Source organism: Merops nubicus, unplaced genomic scaffold (assembly GCF_000691845.1).
Source record: "Merops nubicus isolate BGI_N331 unplaced genomic scaffold, ASM69184v1 scaffold3500, whole genome shotgun sequence".
Classification (NCBI taxonomy): Eukaryota; Metazoa; Chordata; class Aves; order Coraciiformes; family Meropidae; genus Merops; species Merops nubicus.
This window is the reverse complement of record NW_008580775.1, coordinates 57932-85901: the sequence shown is the minus strand read 5'-3', so window position 1 is coordinate 85901 and position 27970 is coordinate 57932. Positions and strand designations below refer to the sequence as shown.

The 27970-nt window shown below is 35.4% G+C and overlaps 1 protein-coding gene across 1 annotated transcript; it reads left to right on the top strand.

The window, feature by feature from the left end:
- Nucleotides 1-27265, top strand: GPM6A (glycoprotein M6A; the record flags this gene model as incomplete). Its single annotated transcript, XM_008938232.1, has 5 exons — nt 1-157; nt 14149-14302; nt 16177-16253; nt 18023-18088; nt 25003-27265. Coding segments are annotated over 5 exons (607 nt in total), but the record flags the coding sequence as incomplete, so codon positions are not given.
- Nucleotides 27266-27970: the final 705 nt, after the last annotated feature.

Genomic DNA, 27970 nt, shown 5'->3' with positions numbered 1-27970 from the left:
GATTGACATCTTCAAGTATGTGATATATGGTGTAGCAGCTGCATTCTTTGTATATGGCATTCTGCTGATGGTGGAAGGATTCTTTACAACTGGTGCCATCAAGGATCTCTATGGGGATTTCAAAATCACCACTTGTGGCAGATGTGTCAGTGCCTGGGTAAGCAGTTCAAGAAAGCTTTAGCACTTATGACAATTTGAATGTGTTTTGTACATTTGTAATGCCTTGTAATGTTTATTTTTTTGGGTTTTGATTTTTTAATATTTTCTGATACTTCAGTTTAGTGGTTAAAATAATAGCAAAGGAGAATAGAGTTAGAAAATTTCTCTGTATTGGTTAATCACCAAGTAACTCTTGCTACCTCTTGAATTCCACCACTTGAGTGGGAAACAAACTGTTTGGGACAGGACTCCAAATGTGTAATGATAGTATTTCCACTGTTATTTTTAAAATCTTGCCTGTTCCTCTTTGGGACAAGCTGAGACCTATCATCAGGTTTTGTTTTGGTTTTAAATGGCAAACAGCTCCTCATTTACTCCTATGTTATCTCTGGTTTAGAGAGACCATTCACTTATGACCCTGAATTAAAAAAATTCTGAGTTGTACTGGGACCAAAACTGAGGTTTTTTCATACTAAAATTGCTATTTGAACTGGAAGTATTTTAAAGTCTCTGTTCAATATCAGATAAGTAACTAACTTTTTGGTATTTGACTCTTCTGCATCAAAGGCAAAAGGCCTGGGCACTTAGTAGCTGTTAGAGTCAGATAAATAGTATTTTCTGATGAATAATAAATTATTAAATACAGCCAGGTAAATCTATGTTAAGGTACCCTTAAGGTTATACTATATTTACCATAACAAATATATAAAATAGCCAGAGGAGAGTTTCCCTTCCTCCTACAAATGTCAACATTTATTACTGGAATACAGACTGGGAAAAAATATAAGCAATAGAGAATATCTTCCAGTCACACTAAAGACTATCAAAACTAGTATTTTGGATAACCTGACACTCAAGGTTAAACTGAACACAGATAATCTGTACATTGGAAAGTGGGTAATAGGGCATGTGTGCCAGCCCTACATAAACATAACGTGCTCCACAGCAATGCTGCTTTTGCATCTTTTTTCTTTTGTTCCTGTCAAATCTCATTTTATGATTTTGGCACTTTGACTAAAAACTTTTTTAAAACCTTTAAATAAATATATAAATAAAGACTGGGAACGTTTTAAATAAAGAGCAGTCATTGCTTATACCAACACTACTTTCATGTCCTGGAAAGAAATCTCTAATACATATTCACTGAGAACCTACTAAACTAGTTTAAATTCTGTACAGAGCAGCAAATTTTTCAGAACATTATTTTTTCTTCACAGCTCCCATAAATCCCTGTCCTCAGCACAGCAGCAGAGCAATGCTGCATCCCCTCATAGTTTTGATACCCTTGCAGTCTAAACTGTAATTCTGCAGTACATGTCTAGATGAAGAGTTAAGCATCTGTTCTATGGTTAATATTACTGTTAGTATTAGTGATTAATTGAATTAATTCCTTCAGCTTTTACTTTCCTCATCAGTAATTTGTAAAATTTGTGTTTTATTTTTAAAAACTTTGGGCTGCATTGTGCAGCTAAAGTCAAGGCTGTATAGTATTTATGATCATAATTAAAACGAGCCACAAGTTGTTTTAAGCAGAATACTCTTGTTACTATTTTTGAAGTTAGTGGAAGTTTTTGTTGCTCCCTCAAAACGAAAAAAAGATCTGCAGTTTGATTGCTTGTCTTATTCTGATGATGTATCAGTAAGATTTCTATACAGTGTCTGGAGATATTTTTGGTTATTATTCTGGCTTTTGCTTCTGTGTCTTGAAGTTTGGTAGTAAAACAGGATATACAGCATTTTTATCAATTAAAACTTGAAAGCCTTTTTGGCTACTTTTATTTTGATTATCTTGTATTTAAAATTCTTAACAGAAAAAATAACAGCTTGCTTTTTATAAAAAAAAACACTGCAAAAAAACCATTTTGAATGAGAAATTATTTCAGTCCAGCAGTGATATAATTTATTGAGTTCCTTAAGTCATGCAGTGACATGAAGAAATAAGTTCTAGGAACAACAAAAAGATGACTGGAGAGGTAAATCAAACCTAATCAGTACCCTTCTCTGTCAAGCCCAGACCATTCTATTGCTAATCAAATCTGCTGTTATAAATTTTGTTGTCTACAGTTGCCAAAACAAGATAATGCTATTGAAGAGGATTGACAGGTACTACAAGTTGCAAGAAAAACTTTAAAACTTTGAGATAGTAATTTTGTAAATATAAAAAATTAGCTGTCAAAGACTAAACCCTTGGTTTCTATTAGCAATACCTTAAGACCAAGAGAAATGTACATACAGGATATTCATTGTTTTGAAGAATTAAAATTACAAAAATGACTCCACATCAAAAATACCTTCATAGAAATCCAGTTGTGACTATGATTTCTAATCAAATTCCCTGTCTTTCTAAATACCAGTTTAACATGATAAAGCCTGCAAAATGAAGTTCTTTTGCTTTACCATTGTCCCAGTTACTTCTCATTAATATTTTGCATGAGGATATTTATTATGTCTGTGACTAAACATGTTAGGAAAATGGAGAAAAAAATCAACACAAAATTTCAAGGAGGAAAAGCTCTTTTTAACTTTGGGCAAACTATATTTCTCACCAGAAATCTGAAAAGCAACACCTTGCTTTTCTTTTCAAAGCAGGCTTTTAGAAACTCTGAAAGCCAAGGTCTATAGAAACTTTTCCTGTGCACCTCCCAGCCCTCCTCCTTTCACTGTTACTAGCTCACTTTCTAGCTCTACATAGGCAGTAGGGATTTTTTTCTCCTGAAGTAATGGGGAAAAAAAATAGATCAGCCTAACCTTTCTAGTGGTTGTAAAGTTGAATAATCAGCTTATATGAACATTCAGAGGCTTAGCATCCAAGTCATGCCAGTACTGCTCTGGAGTATACCCTCTCAGATCTGAGAAGGGGCCTGTGAAAGTGATAGTGCCTGTTTACAGAGTCTATAAAAAAAAGGGAGAAAGAAACACAAATGAGGCTTTTTTTTCCTTGAAAGGTTTTACTCTTTAGAAAATTTGATGCTGCGAAATGGGAAAGCACTTCTTATTTAATCAGAAAACATTGGATGAAGATTTCATGCTGGCAGTTATATTTGTTTCTTTGTTTACCTTTTAAAAGAGACATGTTGAGGCTCAAGAGAAAGATGCTTTATATTCTAAGTTGCACTGACTAATATATTTTCTGTTTCTTTAGTATTTAGGAACCTTTTATTTGAGTGAGTGAAATGAATTTTTCTGCCTTTGAAAATTTTGGCTACCTGAGTGCTATTTGACCCATACTTCTTGAGTGCTTTGACTAAAACCTGGTTTCAGAAATATTTCCAGATTTATTTTTTTTTTTCACATGCTTTGAAAAAATATCTGTGAGGGATGGGAGTTGGTCCCACCATTTTACCCTTAGCAGACTAGTTATTCCAGAGGCAGTGAAACTGCATCATCTTGACATTTGATTCTTTGTGTAACAGGAGGAACAGCATTCAGTTCAGGCTCAGCTGGCTTTCCCACCCAGAACAGATGCATCATTTCTGAATGCTAGAAATGAAGCTCTTATTTATGAAAATCAGATACCATATCTGGATATTTTGATGGCAAAATGCTGAGCAGGCAGACAGAGAGGGCATCCTCCTGATTGAATACTGCTTTATCTGAGGAATGCAGAATGCTTCATACCACTGCTTCTTTATTTATGAGAAGTAAATGTGAAGTATATATTCTCTCCAAGACAGCAGATGTACATATGGGTCTAGAATCCTTCAATCCAATCTTTAAATAAAGAAAACATCTAACAAAACTGTTGTCCTCTTACATGTTCCATTCCCCATTACAGCAAAAGCTCTAAGTGTTTTCAGACAGTGACATGGGAAATGGCAAAAATGAGATTTACATGGTGGTCTGACCTTTCAGACTGCATAGTTAAAAAACAGAATCATAAAATATTGCCACAAAAGACCTAGAAGCTGATGGAGAAATAATTTCAGAGGCAATATATTGTGCCACAGATCTAATGCCACCTAACTTGGAATGTTGCTAAGATTGCCAGGAGAAGGGCCTATGCTCCTTCAGTATTCAAAGAAGAGAGAGGGTTAGACTCTCACATGTGCTGAATTTTCCTCCAAGTGACCGTCCTATTTTCTGCAAAGATAATAATTCTCAAGTTTAAGCTGAGTCTGTCATATTAAGCTCTTCAGCCAGCTATATACATTTAGTAGGATGTATACAGCTTAGCCCCTTTAATTGGAATTCAGGTGACTATTTGAAAATTAAATAAGTCATTAATGATATTAACTTCATAAGTTTCTGGAAGTCATTTTATCTCTGGATACTACAGCAGTGTTGGAATTTTTTTTAGAGGCCTGGGTTCCTTGCAATCTTCTCTGTTTGCTCTTGAAGTAGGAAGGACAAGCCCTAGCAATACTTCAGAACTCAGCAGAGTGGTTAAGAGAAACTCTTATCTTCATGCCATTGGTTTCCCAACTACATTGTTAATATACATACAGTTTCTTGAAAGAAAAATGCAAGATACTACTTTTTTCTCCTCTATTTGTCATGCTTTTAGAAATCTTTTTCTGTGAGCTCAGAAATTATTTCCTTCTATATTTCAGGTGCTTTTTTTTTTTTTCTAGGTGTACTTTTGGTCTGTTTTATTTCCATAATCTGGCAGGTTTGTGTTTTTTTTTTTCCTTATTTTATACTTCCAGATTTTCTTATTCAGGGATATCACACTTATAAAATCATTCTTTCATCTGATCATTCCTCTTTTCACATGATTTACCACATATTTTATACACAGCCCTTTTGTTGACTGCACTGTTGATTTCTTCCTTGGATAGAGGAGTGTGCCAGACATTGTAATATGCCTTGCCAGTAGCTTCTCAGTCTCACTGCTCAGTGACAGAATTTTTATTGTTGGTGATAAACTGGACAAAAAATGTTGCTTCAGGTTGTACTGTGTGTCTTTCACATGAGGACAGATTTTTTCCTTGGCATGTAAGCTCAGTCTAAAAGTAGTTCATCATAATGAAATATTTGTTAAAATGTGCTGTCATATATTTCCAACCTTTCCATTCTGAGCTATCACAAATTGTTCAAGATGATAGCTTTGTTTCCCCTATGTTCAGATAATCCTTCCCAGTTTTAACTTGAATGTTTCATCAGGTTACCAGTTTTCCCTGAATCTTGTTCTCACCTCACTGCCTTACTCTTTTTAACCACATCTAGACATCTTATTCTTTTTATAGTTATTGAAACCTGTGAATGTTAGTGGCATTATCACAATTTTATGGTCAAAGATGTCTCCTTTATCTACTCCAAATGGCTTCTAGCTTGCTTGTTTTTCAGATCTCCCACTTAAAGTTACTATCCCTCAAATCCACAGAAACCATATACAGCTTTCTGTTCTTCATACTGACTGCATCTTCCTATTGATGTCTTACAAATTCATGCTTACCATTGTAAATGTTTTTTTGGTATTCTATGTCGAGAAATAAGGAGGGAAACTTGTAAATTTATCCTTTCACTGCTTGCATCTTTCTGTTCCTGCATGATGATTAGCATTCAAGTTAAGCTGGTTAGACTTAGCAAAGCAGAGTGTTTTTATCAATACTTCTTTCAGCTGAAAAGCTTTAACATTTAAGGTCACATCTTTAGAACCCCCTGTCTGATTAAAAGCCATGTTATTGGCTTTCACTGCTTGGCAAGACAACAATTGAAAAGGGAAGGTCCCTACCCCTTGATTCTCTCATAGGCTTCTCAAGCCCATTAAGAACAAGTAAGGTAAGGACTTGTTCTTATTTTTGACAACCAAGGATTCACTTTGAGTGACACATCTGTTTAAAGAAGTTGTAAGAGTATTAATTTTGCTTTCTAGTTTAAGCTTCACTGCCTTGTTCCCAAGTATAAAACCATGTAAGCTTCCTGAACAAAAACCACAGACCTGGCAGTACAAAAAATGCAAACAATCTGTATAGTGTAGTCTCTTCCCAGCTGGGTGTTACTTTTTCTCTCTATAGAAAACTTCTTATCACTGAAAACCATTAGAGTACGGATCAGGATTTTATAGATAGGTCATCAGCAATTTGGAAGCAAAATACCTGGACAATTTACTACCAGGCCTTGCTTCCATTGTCAGGGAGTGGGTCATAATGGACCTGATTGGTTTTCCTATTTCATGGCTTTGAATTGAATAGTTCTCTAGCATGAACACAGTCTCAAGAACTCATGAAGCCACAGTATTTAATGAACATCTACTCCAATTTTAAAAAAAGCAGGTTTAAAATTATTCACCTGTAATCATGTTTAGATAAAAAAATGACAGTATAGCTATATTCTGAGAGAGTACTTCAAAGTGTTAGAAACACCACCAAAAAGGAAAATGAAAGAAGAAGGAAAACACTGACAATATGAAAAGATAAGCATATAATTGATTTTTTTTTTTTTAAAAGCAGTTCCTATCTGGAAGATTGTACTTCAAACTGAGTATGTTCTGGTAATTAGTCAGGTATTTTTTTTTTTGCAAAGCAAAGTTTCAATTTGTTACCAAATCTCTTTGTATTTCTGATGCAGCTGTGGAAGTTGCCTTCCCCAGTGCTACCAGTAAATCAACTTAGAGTAAAACAGAAAGTAAACCAGCTTTTTATAAGCATTAAATTGCTACAAAGCAATAGAAATCATGCATAGAGTATTTCAACCTCAAAACACACATTTAAAGGAAATCTTAGAAAAAAATACATGCAGATGAAAAGCAGAAAGTAACAGCAAGAACTGCTTCTAGCTTTGTCAGTTTTTCATCCATCTAAAATATCTGCAGGAAAAAATATCTGTAGGAAAACAACATCTAAAAAATCCACAGACAAACCTGTTCCATAAAATAGATGCTTCAAAATTCAAAATTTCAGGGTTTTAACTTTCTAGGTAATAGAGTTGAGCAATGCAAGGAATTTTACAATAGCTATTATTTAATATATGGATTAATTGCAGTTAGGGAGACCTGGGAAGTCTGGCCTGCTATGAAGAGAAATTTTAACCAATATTATCTTTTTTTCCTCTTGAAGCAGTTAACTTGAATGCAAGCCAAGAAGAATCAGCCACATAACAGTAGCAGCATAGCATGAAATGTATCCGTGTTTCATCAAGACTCTTGGAGCTGTGCCTGGGAATATAATATGTCAGAGAGAGATAGGACGAACATGTTTTGTAGTGGCAATAATAAATATCCCACAAGTGATTGTTAACAATGAGAGTGATATTCTAAACCAAGCAGAAAAGAATTTAAGTGTGTATTTTCTGTGATTTATAGTGCATTTAGTGATCCTATCAGAACACCCATCTCTTTCTTCCAGCAGCATTGTATGTCAAATGAGGTAAATTGGAAAAACTTTTGCTTCTCTTCAGGAATGAATGTTGGAGAGAGTAGCTAGCACAAAAATGAGATTGTTAGAGGCCATTTGTGAGCAACTGAATGGTCCTTCCTAAAAGGATTTCATACTGTTTGTAAGAAGAGGGTATACAAACACCAGGAAAGGCTGGCTAGGATGCAAAGGATGACCTGTAGCATATTAAGCATTGGTATGTCAATGAGTTTAAAAACATCTGTACATATCTGACTTGTAAACTGCAGAAAGAGCTATGCACTCTGTTAGTACAACTTCATCAAGACAAAGTTCAGCATTTAAGAAAATATGTGGCAACTGCAATGAATAATTTAAAAAGAGTATGTAAATGTGTTTATTCAGAATCTACACAGGATAAGGAGACAGCAGCAGTAACTCAGGAATTCCTCCTAGGAAAAATGGACAACACTGGGACAGAAGGCCTGAGAGCCTGAGGTCATTTATGAATTTGAAGCTGTTCATAGTGCTAAAGCTAAATACGTGTTTATTAGTATTGAAATAAAATTCTATAAAAAATTGAAAGTGAAGATAACATTAAAGAGAGAGCAATTCAGGAAGAAATTGAAGAGATCTTCCTGCTCATCCTTTGAGTTGCCATCAAATGACACATAGGGCCTTGAGCTGATGTGCAGTTGGGAAACTGTACCCAGAACCAGAACTACACAACACACTGCAGGTGTGCAGTTGGGAAACTGTACCCAGAACTACACAACACACTGCAGAGAGGTCAGTTGTCTTCCAATATTCCAATTAGAGACAACCAGGCTAACCCTGGGATTGTGTTCAGGTGGTGGCCAGCACTGACAGGGTTTCATAGTGAAGCATAATAGGCTTTTGGCAGGATGGAAGCATGTGATCTCTGTAGATGCAGTTCTGATATCTGAAAAAAAAAAAAACAAACAAAAATCTCAAAGAGAATTTCTGAGCCTGTGAAGAGGTTTGGAAGGAACCTCTTAGGTCATGAAGCTGTAAGTAAGAAATAAAGTTTTCGATGTGTACGATAGGATAACAAATCTGAACGACACGTCAGCACAGCAAGGTATAGGTCTTCTTTACAACTCTCTAGGTTGAGAGCACATGTCAGGAAGTTCATGTAAAATAAGTATATGACTAAATTGAGAGCGTTAATGTAACTACTGACTGGTTTGGAACAAAGAAAATGACACGGTAACACGAGGTTTCTGGCATTAAGTTTTATTCAGGCACTTCTGAATTTGTTATGCCTTGGTATTATTTTTTGTAGTAAGTGGCAATGTCCTCATACAATAAAATGCTTGGAGTTTACTTTGTTCCCATTTCAATCCAACTCTCTGTACTAGCAGTACCTTTTAGACAGGATTTCACTGTCTCAGTCCCTAGGGTCCCTGAAGGTATCGTACAATGTTTCTTCTTGGTTATTGAAGTGTTCACAACAAAATTAAAACAAGAACATTGTTTGAAATTCAGTGAATGTGCTTTTGATGGGACAAGTACCTCTAAATGTTAAAAAGAAAGCAGTAACTGAAATTTTGGTCTTATTAAAATAGGTAGGATTTGCATAATACATACAGTGGAAACAGCTTTTCCACCAGCTATGACCACTATGAAAGCTGTTCTGTTGTACACACACCATTTCAGAAGAGGCTCTGAAATCACTACTTCCTGACATTGATCTGTGCAACAGATTTCATAAAAAAAAATATTTCCAGAAGGGTTGATATTTGCTTACTTTTATAGTTCATGATTCAGAAAAGCCAATACTGTCTATGAAAAATTTATAAAATCTGGCAAGAGGATTTCATCAACCATGATTTTGGCACAAGGTATTAATCACTACAAAGATTAAAGATTTGTTTTGTTCAAATAATTATTTTCTTTAACTACTTTTTCCTAGCATAAACTGAGTAGTGATGACTGTTTTGCCAAATAGATGCCCTATCAGGAAAGACAAGGTTATCAATAGAAAGATCAGTACAGATTTATTATCTGTCTCCTGGAGATGGAAGAATAACATAAGCCAACCAGTCGTGGGTACAACAGAGGAAACCATAAACTCAAATGGCATGGAGGACACAAACAATATAGTTTGACTAATAATGAGTAGACTAAACAAAGCCACAATCCTGCTCACCGTGGGTGATACAACCGAGAAGAAGAAAGAAATGAAGGAACCCAACACCCCCCACAAAGCCATCCTGGGGGAAATACCAGATGAGAACATATTTAGATATTACCTTGATCATTCAGAGATAGTCAGAGGGTCCTTCCTAAGGAAACTCTGCCTGGTGCATCCACCAGCAGATGATGACTACCTCTGCAAGCAGGGCCTGCTTAAATCTTTTCTCTTAACAAGCAAGACACCTGCTGTTGGTCACCCAATTTGCTTTCATCCATGTTTGGCCAGGTCCTGGGCGAAAGTGAATAGAAATGTTTTGGTACTCTTCCAGCCTTTCCCTGAACTGCTGATAGCTTTCTCACACAACCAGTCTCAATTGTCTCTGCAGAGAAGGGAATTGCCCATGTATCAAACCCCAATTCCAAACACTTCACTCAGCCCCCTGACACATGGATAAACCACAACCCTCATGCTGCTTCAGGGGTATACTTGGTCTGGCCTCCATTTCTGGCCCTCTCACCACATAGTGTGCCATCCCTCACACCAAGGTCTGGGATGGCATGTGTCCCCACCACTCAGCACCTACTGGGTTGCAGTGGGCAGCAGAGCTAGGAGTTCTTCTTGGTGGCCAACACAGAGGCCAATCCAGTCTTGCCCTTGTTAACGAGGAGGTACCTGGCCAGGCTTAATCCCCTCACCTGGTTGTGGAGTTTATCCATGTGTCAAATTCAGTTCGGGCTTAGGGTTTAGGGCCCATCGTCTCAATGACTGAACTTTTATTTTCATGATTTGGTAGATGAATTTCACTATCAATTCCAGTTTGGTTGGGGTTTGTGTGTTTGGCTTCTGACAGTGAAAATTGAACTGGTCAGAGAAAGTAATTTTCACTACCAATGCAATGTATAGTATACATAAGAACAAACTGTGATATCTCCTTAAGATGCTGTACTGCTCTTTCATAAATCTTTAGCTTATCACATAGCAGAATGCTACTTCAAAGGGGAAAGAGCCCTTTGAATCTTAGGAGACAGAGTTCTGAATTTAATTCCTGGAGTGAGTAGGCTCCTTAGGCATTTATTGTGAGGTCTGCAGAGCCAAGAGGAAAGACTGTAATGGCAGAGAAAATGACCTAAAAAAATACTTCAGTCTTTTACCATTGGTTTAAAAAAAAATAAATTCACAATTTCATTCCACTGGAACAAGAATTTATAAGCTAATACCTCCTACTGCTAGAAGCTAATAACTTGTCCTGCAAGGTTAACCTTTTTGTCCCTCCAGCAGAAAGTATATCGTTACCCAGATCACATTTTTGTGCTTTGCTTCTCTGATGTCAGTGTTAGCAGCTTCCAGGAATAACTCATAGCTAGCAAGTGATTAAACGTGAAGTTTTGCATTTGAGTTATTTTTACACTTAAAAAGAAAAGAAATAATAAAAAAAATATTATCCTATCTTTTCCCTCCCATCTTCTTGATGTTATGACATGAATTTGGATGTATCATTGGCCACTGTCTCTTCAGTCAAAAGTGATTGAAAGAGGAAAAATAAAATTCTTCCTTTCCTAAAATACAGGTTTAAAATGAAATCAGCATTTGATTAACTTTTTTTCTGAGGTACTCAACCAAACAGATTCATGTTTTTAAAAGAGAATCCCTTCCATAAACAAGCAGGCAGCTCAGACTGAGCAGAGAGCTCTTGTGACTCCCAGCAGCTATCATCTGACATATTTCTTCTGCTCCTATTCTATGCCCAAGGCAGATCTTTTTAGAGGCTAATAGGCTCTGGGTTTTTTTCTGCCTCTTTGCTATACCAATGCTTTGTATTTTCTCAGTACAGGTTTTTAAGCAAGATTCTTAACGCAAGCAGGTTCAGAGATCACAAAATAAAGATATTCAATCGGTATTTTAGTGCTCATAGTAAGACTGATTTTCTTCCTCAATTTGGTGGTCATCACAGAAAAGGAAGATTCCTGAATCTGTGTGGAGTTCAGTCTTAAAAACAGTTACTAGAGTTCAGTCATATAATTAATATCAAAGATTTATTTGTCCATTAAATTATTACGTACGTACTACACTGAGAGATATAGTAAATTTATTAAATATTATTCAGAAATTCTAGGAGAAGGCTCAAGAACAAGGACTCAGATTTACCTGGTTTTGGCAAACTCATAAGCTAGGAGGTTAATTTTACTTTTAAAATACTTCTAGAATAGAGTAAACTGAGAATTTAAAAGCTGTTCTGAGAACACACAGAAAGCCTGCTTTCTTATTTCTTGCACCTGCTTTAGAAAAACTGAGTACAGTTCTTTAGCTTGATAATAAATTAAGATCAGACATAGAATTTTACTTGGGAATCCATAGGCCTGAAGCGAATCTACATTTCTAAGTAATTTCCCAAGTAATTATTTGTAAATGAGTGCCTGGGGTTGAACCAGATGTTGACTCATTAGCTTTAACACTGTAATATGGAGAGAAAAAAGCACAAACAAACAAAAAGAAGGAACAATAATGAAAAAAGAAAGATGAGCTTATGCAGTACAATATTTACTTGCATTGACTGTTTTCTTTGCAATAGATGGAATAGAATTTCCATTATATAAATCAGCTGACACACAGAAAAGTCTACTGTAACATTTGAGGGTGTGTATTTATTACAGGTTTTGCTATCGCTTTCTCTATTCATCACTTGTTTTTTTTTAGTAAGTGTGGTTTTGGGAGAAGTTGGAGAGGAATACAGCCATTATCAGCATGAATCCTTTTTCAAAAATCTATAAACATAAATTAGACACATGAGTTTCCCTTTTAGACTAGTCGGATGTTAAGGGAAATCTTGAAATGATTCATAACTTACAAACTGGCAGGTAAAGCTGAAGTGTTGAGTGAAGGTCTAACTGAAGGATGGAAAGCAGATAGCCAAAGTATTAAAAAGAAAACTTCTTTGTGCCACTTCATCTTTTACTTTCTGCATCCTTTTGATTTTTAGTACTATAAATTCTCCAGTTTTTCAAACTACTGCTGAAGGGCTCATCTGTCTAGAGACAATCAGGAAAATTAGTCTGAATGGAATTTTAAACTGGATTAGCTATACTACATTAAATCCCTATGTAAATACACTTCTACAGAATTAAAATTTATTTTATTTAATATTCTTTGAAAGTGAGTTAAAGCAAATCAAATTAAGGTCTCTTTAATATTGTTTGAGAATGTCCATCCCATTACTTCAAAGTAATAAAACCACCTCACCTAAAATTTAAACCTTTTGTTGTTTTGGACGACTTTTCTTGATCAGGTCCACAGACAAGCCACCTCACAATTTTTGCTACCATTTGCAACCCTTTTGAGTATGACCTTATTTGATTTCTGTAACTAAAATCTGTGTTTTTATTAAGCTTTTTCCTTTATCACCTGGTGTAAGAGATTTTACATTAAAAAAGAACTACAGAATGTTTTCCGTTTTCCCTTCCCTTAAGGTTTCATTTTAAGCAGATTGGGGACCAGCTTATTCAGCTTTGAAAAATAGCTCTTATTTCTTCTTCTCAGAGTCAGTGTTTTTCTGTGGTAAGCAGCTAGGAAAATGTTAGTGTGTTGAAATCTTGGGGCTGTTTGGAGTCAACGTTTGGAGGCTGACCTACCTTCCACATTTAACCACGTAGCATTTCCACATCTTTTCCACAGTATAAAATGAAAAGGTAATTTGTTATTGATGAACATGCTAGTCATCTCAGGTTAGCAGCAGAGTAGTAATGTAGTATGTGTACGTATTTACAGAAGCTGGGTGTGACAGCATAGCTACCATCCCTGAAGGCAAGTAGAATTCAATGCCTCCTACAAGCAGATTGCTATTCTCTTGAGTCTCATGGCTAAAAAAAGAAAATGCGTAGCCTTTGGAGAACACATGTTGCAAAGCATGTAATTTAATGCATTTCTTGACAGAGGTAAGCACCCGAGTTTGTTCTGAATGACTAATTCCCCTGTGTGTAGACCCCAAACACATCTAAACACGGTAACAAGATGACAAATATATTGCCTGTTTGGTTCAATGGAAAATGGTTTTGCCAATGAGATTTTGTGGCAGCCACGGATAATGCCAAGACTTTATTAAGGCTCAGATTTTGAAAGCAAAAGCAAGCAAAGCCTACAATATTTCATTCTAATATCTTGCATTATGATTGATGGTGGAATAAACAACTGTGTGGGTGTTGTGGTGGTAGGTTGTGGTGGTAAGAGAGAGGGACAGATGTGCTTCCCAAAGGATGCAGCTGTCTGTACTTCAGATATGGTGCTTTGTGTCAATCACAGGCCCTAGAGTGACAAGAGTGTGGAATAAGCTTACACTTCTGGAAGCATAACTGCATGTTCTTAAGAAACATCCTCTCAGTGCTCACTTGGACCAGATCGTGAACTGATTATCAGGCCAAACCCATTATTTAAATAAGGACAGAAACAGACAAAAATATTCAGAAATGCATTTGTTACTTCTCTGTGGTTCCTTTTTGTGCAATAAAGTATCATGTAAGTTGCGACTTACCACTGGTTTTGTTTTTCCCTCTTTTACTGCAGTTTATTATGCTGACATACATCTTTATGTTAGCCTGGCTTGGAGTTACAGCTTTCACTTCTCTGCCTGTTTACATGTACTTCAATCTGTGGACCATTTGCCGAAATGCCACTGTAGTGGATGGAGCTAATCTCTGCTTGGATCTTCGCCAGTATGGTGCGTGAATGAAGAGCACAAATAGAGCAAGATTCCACAAAAGAAAGCATCACATTGCTTTGCTTCTATGTATCTGAAATGAATTGTTTCAATATTTCTAAAACAATGGTTAAGCATCTTTCTATCCTTCTGCCCACTAGTCAAGGCAGTATATTAGAGGGGCTCCTGGTTAATCTTTTCTTTTGCAGGAATTGCAGGAAGTTTTCTCAAATGCTTAATTAGTCGTTTATCTGAAGAACTAATATCTCTTTAATCGTGTAGCAGGACACCAATTTTGAGATGAAAGATCTTAGGTTATCATCTCTCTCTGCAGAGGTGAATTGGGACAGGACAAGATTTATTACTTGCAACAATTTTGATGAAGAGTGACAGTACAATTAGTAACACTCTAAGAGGCTGCTGGAGAGAGAGAGAGGGGCTAAAGCCTCAACCATGGAAGTTAGAATAAACAGGTGATATAGACTTAGGGGGTGGGAAATTTGGACAAAAGGGGTTTCGTAATCTTAAAATGTCTGAGAATGCTTTTGGCAATGATAATTCATTTCCTTTCTGCCACAAAACTGATTTGAATCGAGGTGTTTTGGCCTCCGTGGCCTCTCAGCTCACAGAGCTTTGGGTAATCATACTCTCATCAGGCAGTTCCTTCTGTCTTTCTTTTGTTGCCTGCTAACATAAAATTGCAGTATATTTTGAATAGTTATTTTAAGATGTAAAAAATGCTGTATTACTTGGGAATGAAACAGTTTGGTTCATATTAAGCATTTCACTTAACCTCAAACAAAATATTTCACATTATTGTTTTCATAAGGGTGAATTTTTAAAAAAAAAAATTTCCCCCCTCACCCCTCTGATGTGACAGGTGAGTTGAGAAAGCAATTATCTGTACAGATCTCATCAATAATATTAATTCTTCTTTCTATGACCTTTTGGTTTGCCAACATTCTTGCCTTTTTTATTATTAATTCTATTTAAAACACTCATAGAACACAAACATATCAAATGTGTATTCTGTGAACATACCTGTTTCCTGTAAATTCAGTGTAAAAACTGCTGATTAGTAATAGGAAAGAACAATACCATTTTTTATTGTGACAGAGCTATAGCAGTTTTCTTCAAGCTAGTCTTTGATTTAGCATAGGGACATTAGCTAAAGGAAACAAGCTAGCAGATGCTAGTTATCTTAGATAACTAACAGATAATTAGATACACACATTTGGGTAATACTTTTTTATAACATGAATGAAGCTTCATATCATATCAGCATGATATGATAGAATCATATCTCATCAAAGAATCAAATAGAGAATGTTTGTGAGCTTTATATGTGATTATTATGCTGATCAAAATCTGGAATGAGGATATTTTTTTAAAATGTCTGAAAAATTATTACCTGCAGAGGTGATGTGTTAGTTTTGTGATGGCTGAAATGATCACAGAATCATAGTTTGGGTTGGAAGGGACCAACCTCCCACTAGACCAGGTTGCCCCATCCAACATGGCCTTGAACCCTTTCAGGGAGGGGGCATCCACAGCTTCCCTGGGAAACCTGTCCCAGTGCCTCACCACCCTCACAGTGAAGGCTGGTATTCTTCCTAATATCTACTCTAAATTTAACTTCTTTCATTTTGAAACCATTACCCCTCATCCTATCCTGCTAGAGGTGTCCCTGGAGCCTTCCCTTCTCTAACTTTCTCTGCCTGTCCTCACATGGGAGGTGCTCCAGTCCCCCTGTCAACAATAAAAACATGATTTGGTTGTTAAAAAGAGTTCTGAAAAGCAGACAAGAATTTGTATTTCTCATTTTTTTATCTCATGTGCAGTAAGCTGCTATGTAGTAGGAATACTAAATACTGTGAATATTTATTCTGCTCCAGGTATTGTAACTATTGGAGAGGAAAAGAAGGTTTGCACCACATCAGAAAGTTTCATCAAGATGTGTGACTCTAATGAGGTGAATAAATGTGATAATATTTTTGGCAAATCCATAATGTGTGTTACAGTGGGAAGTAACTGATGCATATTTTCTTCTTACTCTTAATGTTCTGATTCTAGCTATGATGAAGAAATAAAATCCACGTGGAAAGTACAGTCAGCAAGTATTTTTCCTAGTCTTTTGCTGTGTATTCAATTTAATCTGTGCAATTTCTCTAGCCATTTGTTATCTAAATACACTTGGGTTTTTTTGGTGTTTCTTTGTTTTTTTTTTTTTAAATAATTCCATTGTCATATATATTGTTACTGAGATGTTTTTGAAAGCTAATGCATCTGCTACACAATGAAGAAGTCTATGTCATGAATCACTATTTGAAGATCTTATGATTACTGTTTTGACAGGAGAGTGAAGACTTCAAATGGATTTCCCCAAACCTTGTAGTGTGTTAGGAGGATAACTCCTAGTACACTTTTCTTTCTTGTTTCTCCTTTAGGTGAAGGCCATCTATTTTAGTGCAGCTGGGGTTTCTGGTTTTGGTTTTAAATTATCAGGGATGAAGACCGGACAAACAAAATGATGTTTATCTAAAAAAAAAAGAGAGGCTATAATCTTGATCTCTGAGGTCAGAAGGTGCTTTGCTAAATGTTTCACTGAGTCTTATGATGTTTGAATAAATCTTGTGAGAGTGAAGGTACACAATTTGCCTTTATGCCAAAACCATCTATGAAAATAGAGCCCTTGCTGTGCAGTCATCACTCAGTGGCTGATGTGTAAACCAGATCACCTAAATGAAAAAGAAATGTAACTATTTTTGGGGTGGGGTGAGGAAGGTGGCTAACTTGGATTATTTAAGTAACTTGGTTTATATCACATCACTAGGAACAAATTTTATTGGCAAATTTGGGATGGGAGTATATCCATATCTGGGGATGGAAAGCTACAGCTGATAAAGGCAATAGGGATTTTCTTATGCTGTCTCTGCCACGAGAGAAACCACCACAAACATTTGTAGGTCTGTGTTGTGGTTTAACTGGAGTTGGTAATTAGGCATCACCCAGTTGCTCGCTCACTCCTCCCCCACCCCTGGTGGGATAGGAAGGAGAACAGGGAGAAAAAAGTAAAATCCCACAGGCTGAGATAAGGAGAGCTTAATAGAACAACATAAAGAGAAAAAAAACCCAACAGCAATAACAATGATACAAATGGAATATAAAACATAAACAAAGAGTGATGTGCAACGTGGCAGCTCACTGCCCTGGATGCCTCTCCCTAGCTTGGCTGCAGCTTGCTCAAATCATGTGCCTGTCCCCTGAGCAACCCTCCTCTGATATAGCAGGCATGATGTCAGTATGGTATTGAAGAGTCCATTGGCTGGTTTGCTGGGCTAGCCTGGCCCCTCCCAGCTCCTTGTGAAAATTAACCCTATCCTAACAAAACCAGGACAATCTGGTAAGGTAGGATTGGAACTGGGGAAAAAGAAAGAAAAAAGAAAATAAAAAAGAGTGCTGGTCTGTTTCCTGTAAAATAATTAGTTTCCTTAATATTTTATGATTTAAATACAGTTTCTAAAAATAGAATTATGTCTGTCCCTGATATGAATATTGTAAGAAAACAAGTACAATGTCATGTAGTGACGTCAATCTTCTGGAAGAAGTATTAGCAATCAGTACTTTTGTTAAAGGGTGACACCAGGAAGGTAATTATTTGCTCTATGTCATCCTGACCTTTTGTTCAGTCTCTGTTTAGTGTATTACTATAAAAGTCCCTTTCTTTGTCCCTCTTTGCAGCTAAACATGACATTCCACTTGTTCATTGTGGCACTGGCTGGAGCTGGAGCAGCAGTCATTGCTATGGTAAGCCACCCAAGACTCTGACCTTCTGTTGGCATCTGAATTGCTAGCACATTCTGGTTGTTACTTTGTGTCAGGTATTCAATTTCCACACCATCACTCAATGCTATTACTAAAATATAAGTGTGTAATTCAATACTCTCTCTTATCTTTTTTAATTTTTTTAATATATTGATGGATTCCCTTTGAAGTAGAATATCATGACTATTTCTTTGAAAAATTACATACCTTTAAGTCCATGCTAGGAATTTTTACTCTTCTCTTGCTGTGTTCAGACGAGTGTCTGAACTCATGTGTCTGTCTCAAGACCATAGTAATATCCTTTTATGATCTATGCCTTTCTGGGTATTCACAGGCTTGTCATGGTGCTATTTTAGGAGCAGACTTTTTTTGTCAGTTCTGTGCATACAAGTGAATGCAACAATTTTTCTGTCAGGGCTCTTTTTGCCTTTTTTTTTTCTTTTTGTATAATGAAGATTGCTTTGATTTCAGTGACATATTGCCAATGAGAATGTTCCATGGAGAAAAAAAATGTATGAGTTAGTACCCTGCTTTTCTGCCTTTTATCTGCTGTGTCTGCTTAAGCATAAAGATATTTTTAGAGTGAGGATTCTGTGCCAGTGTAGGTTTGTATAGTACATGCTTGAATTGGAAATGAAAAATGACTGTTACTTAGTACTGATGCATTCCATTAAGAAAGTGTTAGTGATGGTGATTACTATTACTATTGCTACTAGTAAATTTTTATCAAATCCTAGCACCATAAATTTTTTTGCTCTCCTTAGAATTACATTTATATAAAAGGACAATCAGAGACTATTCAATGAAACTAGTATTCTGGAGGCTTTAGTGATTTTTTTAATTCTTCTCTGTCATTTTTTTAGCATTGCAGGACACTTTGACCACACAGTAGAGATTGCTAAATCAAAAAATAATATTTTTCTATGTACTTTTTTGTTTCAAGAACACAAATAATAATAGTAGAATAGAATTTATATTAATAATTTAATTGTTTTTCCAAACTGATACCTTTCTGCTTCCACCTGAAAAAATGGTGACTGACTAGTGATGATTATAATAGATAGACAGATTGATTGATTAATTAGTAGTGGGGAAGCATTTCCAATAAACCCTTAGTTTTCCATGGACACAGTAATCAGTGGATTACTGTTTTGAAGTATATTCAGTAGAAATTAACAAAAGCTAATTTGTTCTAGTAACAATTGTGCATTTTTAAGAACAGTTTTGAATCAGAATTGCCAACAAAAGATTTTCAGTGAAAACAAATACATCCTCAGTGGAAGCAAATCAAGTAGGGCACATTGAACCACATAGTTTAAGTACATGATACTTTTAAGAAAATTGAAAAAAACCCCTTCAGATCTCACCATACCATAATGAAGATGCCATTGATGTGTTTACACTAAGCACTAATCCATTAGGGATTCACTTTGATGTGAATATATTCACATATTTTTGGATGGTTAACCTTATCTAAGTATGTTTTTATTTGATTCTGTGACTGCACAGAGCAGGTGTGATAACACTGACAGTTCCAGTAGAAATATAAGTTAAGGATCTAAGTTCTAGTAAATAGTGTAGCATCCAAATGCTGGTAAATGTACGTTTTATGAAATATTTACAGCCGTGCTGTATATATTTAAGTTTTGTAATTAAACTGTTTGGTTTTAACCTAGCATTGTGATAGGCTAGGTACCTGGTGAAGAGTAACACATTCCACTCTTTGATGGGGGTAGTTTCTAAAACTGACATACCAGACCACATTTCTAGCTTGAGCAGTATGCTTCACACTTGACACAGTAGCCCAAAGACCAGGGACAGGGCATGAGGGCAAATTCAGAAATTTGTGGTTGGATACACAGATATTAACAGAGTCTCTTTCTTTAATGGAAGTTTGTTTTCCCAAAGAAGGAGTAATTTAAGGGAGGGAAAATGAATTTCGAGTCCTAAATGTCTCATATAAGAAGAAGTAAACATCTTTTTTTCTCAGATCTACACTCAAATTATTAGAAGGTGGTAAGCTATCAGCAGTGTGCTGAGGTGAAGAACAAAGTGTACAGAAGCCATTTAAGGTACTGAAGAATCAGTGCCCTTCCGTATACATGCTGGTGTAAGAATAATCACAAATACAATTTAATGAAGTTAATCTTGCTATCATCCACAACAGCAGCATATCTCCATGTCTGTGAAATTTAACAAGACTTAACAGTAAAATGAGATTTAAACATTAGTTTCTTACAAAAGAGAAAACGTATTGATTGCACTTTAAAAACATTTATTGCAGTTACTTTAAACTAGAATAGTCCATCTGACTGAAGTAGTTAGTATTTTGTGTCTATTACTAGCCAGTAATAATAGTTCATGATCAGTGATACTGATGAATAGCTGAACTGGTAAAATCTACTCTTTTTAAATGACATTTTAAGTCATGACATTGGTATACACTACTATATCCTCACTTCTGGATTTATGGACATTTACAAGCGTCAGATTATTTAATACATGCAGACTTCTTTAACTTTTTAATGTCAATATTTGTAATGAAATTCACCAAAGAAATTGGCTTGTTCATAAATAGTCAGACCCTCTGTCACCAGAATGCTTTACACAAAATTGTATTGAATTTTTTTTTTTTTAATATAGTCATTTATTTCAAAAACCACAAAACAAATTTGTTCATACTTCCAAAACCATTTAGTCACAAGTCACAATTTTCACATGCTTTCTACTTTAACGACTTTTTTGGTCTCAGATTTTTATATGATTGTTAGAAATTTTTCACAATTCATTAGCTGCCTTTCAGTCTCCAAAGGACAATGCTAGTTTGGTGTTCAAAAACAGAATTGTCTTTATACGTTAGGATTGATGTATAGAAATACTTGTGGTTTTTACAGTGTATGTCAGGGAAAGCTTTATTTTGCAGAGAAGGAAAATGTTGTTTTGAAAATTTATCATTCTTAGACTTCAGTCCAAGATAAAAAAACAAAAAAACAAAAAACAAACTGTTGGAATTATTTATATTGTAGATGCTGTTTCTCAGTCTCGAGTGCAGGAAAAATAGCCAAGGTTTTGATTCATGTTTAATTTGAACTATATAGGAGTCTGAATATCACTTTTCTTAGGTCTGAATGGGTAATAAATGGATATAGAAATAATCATTGAAGTAATACATGTTAGTTTTACTTTGGTCAAGGTTATGTCAGCTAGAAAGAGAAGGTGCAATATGGTTTAAATGTAATCTCTACCATCCTGAAGGGTTGATTGTAAAGCTAGTAATCATCGTGCCTATGATGTTTTCCCAAAGCCACGACAGCAAAACTGAATTATGAGACATACTGTTTCCCCTCTCAAAAGTTACCATGTGAGTAGTAGTCTTCTGCCAGCACTTCCACAGAAGTTAAGTCTTGTAATAGAGAGATGAAATCAATTCTCCTGAAACAAGCGCAAGGGAAATGTGTAAGACTCTCTCCCCCAGTATGATTCTGTTCTGCAGGATATTAACTGCATGTAAGGGGAGGAAAAGAGTTATTGAGACTTCTGCCCTGCTGAGAGAATGACATGTCCCAAAAGGGAATGGAAGACAAAAATAACCAAACCCCTTCCTAGGTTAGATGCAAGTCTACAGTTTTGAAAGTTTGAAGCATACTTTCACCTTATGAAGAAACCTAATCAGGAATGTTTCATTGGTATGGAAAGACCCTGCACTGTCTTGCATATGTCTGCAATTGAAACATCCTGAGGCAGACTGTGGAAGCTGCCCTACTTCAATTTGAATAAGTCTTGATGGGGCCTCACTGGCTTCAGGATATTCACGGCATGGAAGTGTGAAATGCAATTAGACAGCCACTTAGAGATGACCTCCTTAGTGTGACAATGTTATCTAGGAACTTTGTGTTAAACAAAAAAAAAAACAAAGGTGGTGGGACTGTTAAATATATATGTCATTATATAACATGGATATGTATTTGAGATTATATTAATTATAGAAGCTAAAGTAGTTGTTTCCAGGAAAGTCATCATACTTATGATGAACTCCAAGTATTTTCAACAGTTACTCCAGAAGTTCAGTTCTGAACTTTTTAAGGAAGGGATGGGTGAAGAATTGGACTTTAATGAAGGTCAGACAGTGGACAATATACCTACAGAATAGTTTCTTACTTTTTTAGGAGAAGAAAAATGCCAAGTGAAACTGCAAGACATTAGGTTTAAATTTGTCTCTAACACATCATTATCAAGTATTTTGTGAGAATATGAAATGTGCCTAAATGATCACATTTTCATCATGTTGCAAGGTTTCTCATATTTACAATCTGTTTAAGGTTGAAATTGTATTTCTTAATCAAAATCTCAGCTTAAAAGGAGCACAGATGTTTTCATTAGATGCAGACTGTAATTCTCTGAGATGACAGAATTATTAGGAATATTAGCCTTTCTTTTGATTTTTCTGAAGAGTTTTACTTTTGGAGGAAATCTACATCATTTCATTCAGCAGAATGGGAATTCAGCACTAGTGTCTCACATTTGATCTAAAAAATGCCTGATCCAGAGATTACTCATGGTGAAGGTTTTTGGAACAGCTGAGTTAAATACAAGGCTTTTCTTTTTCCTGTGCTAAATTATGACCAGAAAGTGTCCCAGAGCAACACCATCTGCTGCCATCTCCAGCATTTGCACTATGATCACAGGTTGTGCTGCTGGTGCTGTACTATAGATATAAGAAACCTCCTAATGATATGTAGAAATACTATTATCTGCAGTCTTTTTCCTAGAGGACAGACTCTCTAAACAATTTTTCCTATGTTATACCTCCTCAACTTGGTTTGTATTCTTCAAATAGGGATTAAATGGCTGAAAACTTGACACAAAGCATCAGGACAAAAATATTTGCTCCTTTGAAGCATTTCGGAATGCTTTCATTGATTTTAATTATCCAGATTAAGAAATGTATGTTAGCCTGCACTAATCAGCAACAGCAAAATATTCCACCAAATATTTGTGGAAAAAAAGCCCAAAACATTGGCACTTCCAATAATAAAAGAACACACTAAATTGGTTATTTATGTTCATTTAACATGAATCCAAAATACCTGTGTATCTACAGCAGTCCAATATGAACAGGAGAACTTGCATAATCTCCAGGTGTTTTGATCAGTACTCTATTCTACTTTCTACTGATTGAATCCTAGTTTAGTTTCTCGATTTCTTAGGGAGGGGTGGAATCTTTTTGATTTCAGGAAGTTATCTGTGGCCGCTGAGAAAGTTCATTAAGAAATATAACAGATGCTCTCATCAAAAAGTATCTGAAATCTTACTAGGGGAGGAATAAATGTCCAGAGAGTCCTACAATAAACCAGTTGAATTAATAAACATTTTTATTTTCTGGCTGAATACAGAGCCAAGAGAGCACATCCTAAGGTGAGAGGGAGGCAAGTTTTGAGAAAGTCAGAGGCTCCTTGCAAGAAGGTCTAGCAGATTGAAGATAGGACATTTGAGATCCACCTTCAAAAGGAAAGCCTTCAAAGCCTTCAGATGTCCTGAAAGGCCCAGATTTGGGAAGCTGAAATGGACAGGAGAGCAGTTCATTGCTCTACTCAGAAGCTGAAGTAGACTTTTCACTATAGATGGCCACAAGTGTGAAGAATAAGCAAACTAACTCTAAAAGAGACTTCCACAAGTGTGAAGAATAAGCAAACTAAAAGAGACTGCAGGCAGATAGTATGGGAATGCTTCTGAAGGGGGAGTTTTGAATAGAGTAGTTTTGGTGCAGTTCTTTGGAGGCCTCAGCTTCCTTCCTTGTATTGGCATTGTGTTAAAATATGTCACTTGTTTGACCATTCATTGCCACCATTTAGAAGATTTGACTTCTACCTGTTGTTGAGCTCAGTCCCTGGCAGCCCTAGCACGTGATTCAGATTAAATTTATTCAAAGCCATGTGAAAAATATTTTTTCATGTGACAATATTGTCAATATCCTTTCTCTGGTGTTAATCCTCAGATGTATTCATAGACATTGTGTCCTCCCCATTTGCTAATACATATAAACCAAGTTCTTTAGGTATTTTTACACATTCAAAAATTTACATGGAAGATGAACTTTGTTTCTGCTCCATTCAAAATGTATACGGAAGTGGCCTTAAAATCATACAAATCACTTCTTAATTTTATATGCATTTTAAAGTATTACATAAATAAGTTGTGGTATAACTAATAGTGAAATAAAACTACTAAATTAAATAGTGCCAAGTGTGTGCTCCTTTTAAGACCTCAAGTTTATTTGTGACTGTTTTATCACATTTTGCCTAGCTGAACACATTTTTCGATTTTTGATTATTTTTTTCCCAGATTAACTGGTTTTGGTGAAATAACTGGAGTTGTGTGTGGAAGAAAGTAGTCATGGCTAAATGGAAAGCTAACGTTAACTTTATCAAGAAAGGAAAATCAAATCTTTCTGTAATTGTATTAGATATATAATCATAAGAATACAGATATCTACAGCACATTTCTGTCATTAGCAACTACTTTAACAATTAGGATTCAATGGGGAAAAGTCTGCAAGAAGTAACCAAAACACATTTTTTTTCACGTAGATTTGCAGATTAGCTGAAATAGTAAAGCAGGCATGATTTGCTGTTGTTTTTTAATTGTTTTAGGGTTTATTTTTATAACCATTGCTACCAACTCCTAGTCATGGTAATAGTAACAGCTCTGAACTCAGTAATCTGAGGAGCAACGAAGCTCAAGCTTGAACTTCACATTGTGTTGCTGTACTGCTTCTTGACTTAACACTAAGATTCTTCTGATGGAAACCCAGTCTCTGTCCTATAGCTATCAAGCTTGAACTTGTTCTATTCTGCTTAGGTCTGTTGGTTCCTAATTCTGTGTTACCTCTCTTGCAGGTCCATTATCTCATGGTCTTGTCTGCCAACTGGGCCTATGTGAAAGATGCTTGCAGAATGCAAAAGTATGAGGATATTAAATCAAAGGAGGAACAGGAGCTTCATGATATTCATTCTACTCGATCTAAAGAGCGGCTCAATGCTTACACATAAAAGAAACCTTGTCTTACTTTTAACATGTGAATGCTTTGTTGTTTAACTAAAGGCCATTCAATCATTTTTAAAACAATTGAAAGTGCTTCTCACAAAAGATGGTTTGGGTGACTTACTATCACCCACATACAATTCTTGGTTGTCTAGCACTTGGTTTCTTAATTGGTTCTTACTTTGTGTGACCATTCTCTACCACAAAGCTCCTAAATAGCCTTTTGAATCCTTTTATGCTAATTAGTTCTGCTAGATCAAGGATACTAAACTATTGTCAAATACAAATATGTGTTTGATTTTTTTAATCACTTTGTATGTGTTATGCATAACACCTTTCGCATTGTTTCTTATATGTTTTTGGAAAAAGTAGCTTTTTATACTTTTTAGTTTTGAGTTCAATAACTACTTTAACTACAGGTATACTTCAAAGGGACCATTGTACATGGTGTACAATATATGAAGAAAACATTCAGATGACTTTCCTTTATATTTGGAAAACTGCCAGAGGGACCCTGATCAATGTTAATGAAGGTCCTAAGAACGTTTTAAACAATCAAAGGTGCAATTTCTAAATTTGTAATAGTGGGTAAAAAAAAAAAAAAAAAAAAAAAAAAAAAAAGGAAAAAAAAAAAAAAAGAAAAAAGTGCTTCTTATCTTTGTTAACATTGTATTATTATTGATGTTTTTAAAGAATATTCTCTTGTTCCAAGTTCCATGGGTGATAATTCCTGTTTGTATTGTGAGCATGCAGACCGTGGTGCTAACAATGCATGGCCACTTGCCTTTTGGAGGAATTCAATACCACGGCTACCTGTTAAAGAGTTATGGTATATAGACAATTGTTAATTAAGTGATATAGTTATCCATAGTTTTTTACAGAATGATCTCTCTTTAATTCAATGATGGTTCTGCTAAATTGGAGCTGTTCATGTGATGATGTAAGAAATTACCGCTTAGCTACATTTATGAAAGTAATATATCAAAAATACAGTGACTGTAGGAGTCAGATGTCTTTTTACCTGCTTTAAAAATTTAAATGGATTGCACCTGTCTGAACTGTACAAGATATATTAAAGGAGACTTCCATAAATGTTATAGCTTGGCTTCTAGCTTTCCTACACATATTGGTTTACCTGTATTACGTTAAAGTAAGGTGAAAGACCATACAGAGCTTATTATTTGAAAGTGTAGTAATATATTTGAACTTTTATTTTGATAGGAAAATGTTATCAGAAAGATAGGTCATCTTAATTTGAAAGAATTACCTGTGTCAAAAACAAAACAAAAAACCCTATTTAAGAAAAGTCAGTATTATTGGACCAAATTTGGTGGATTTTTTTATTTTTTTTAATTTTTTTTTGCCTATTTCTAATGCTACAAGAATGCTGTAAAGTGTCTTTTAAAGTGATGTAGCCTGACAAGACATTTTTGTCAGTGTTAAAAATCTTAGGTAGTTTTGTGCACTTATTGAACCATTGTGAATTCTCTCAGTGTAAGTGCATTTCTAATAAAACTTCTTGAGTAAAACTCTCCTTTGTACTATTACTAGTCATGCATCATCAGTAATTTTTAACAATTCTTGTAGTAAGTAGAGGGTAATACTATAGTTACTTGTGGCATGATAATGCATTAAGTAGTATTAGTTGACTGAATTTTTCTTTTCTTTTTCTTTTCTTTCGCTTGTTTTGGGGGTTTTTTGGTTGTGTTTTTGATTTGGGGTTTTGGGTTGGCTTTTTTTTTGTTTGGGTTTTTTTTTTTTTTACACTTAAGCTGTCCTACGGGGTCAACAGTTTTCTGATAATGTGCAGTACCAGTATTACAGTTCTGCAAAAAGTATTAGGAACCTCTTTTGAATTCTATATTGTAGTGTTTCAGTTTTGTGTCTTAAAACGTTTGTGCTGATTTTTAAAACTATGTCTTTTAAACTCATGTAATGATGTTAATGCTTTTGGCTCTCCTCTGGTATTAGAGTTTGTATTTTCACAAAGAATGCTTTGTAGCAGGCATTACAATTAATCTGTTTTGTACATAAATGTGCCAACAGCTTGATGGTGGCGTTTTTGAAATGTAGAACAAAGTGCTTGCAAAAATGTAATAAACACACTTGTGTACTTTGTGTACTTATTAATAAGTCTTCGTGTTGTGTAGTTTTTTCTTTGTCTACACTGGACAGATCATTACAACCAGAAATGGACGAAGCTTATTCCTTCTATTGTCCTTACTATTGGAGGACTATTTTCAATATTATGCTTTTTTTGTACAATCACTTTTAGATGTCCAAGGAGATAGCTGCTTTAGCAGAAATTATGAGAACAAAAAGTGAAACAAAAAATAGTGACCTAGAGATTTCACATGAATTAGAGAATATGTCTTTATCAAGATAATCTGTGACCAAAAAATGTTATTGTGATGAATAATTAAAAAGAAAAATAAAAAACCCAAACTTTGAAGAGTAATATTCTTATCCCTTTTCATGACACAATTCCCTCTGGCCTGTACCTTGACAAATGACACAATTCCCTCTGGCCTGTACCTTGACAAATGACACATAGGTGAAAACTACAGTGTACAGCCTTTCCATGGTTAGAAATTATGCTTCAGTTTGGGGTAGTTTATTCCACTGAATTAAAACTCCCGGTCACTGCCCACACACAGATTTCTTCAACTATGTCTCTTAATCAGCATTTAGTGTCAGAAAACATATATCCTCAGCATAAGATTAAAATAATTTTGAAGAGCAGAATTTCATAGTTTAGGAAGAGCCAGATAGCATGAGCCATGCTTGTTATATTTTTAACAGGTCAGCCAAGTGAACAACTGG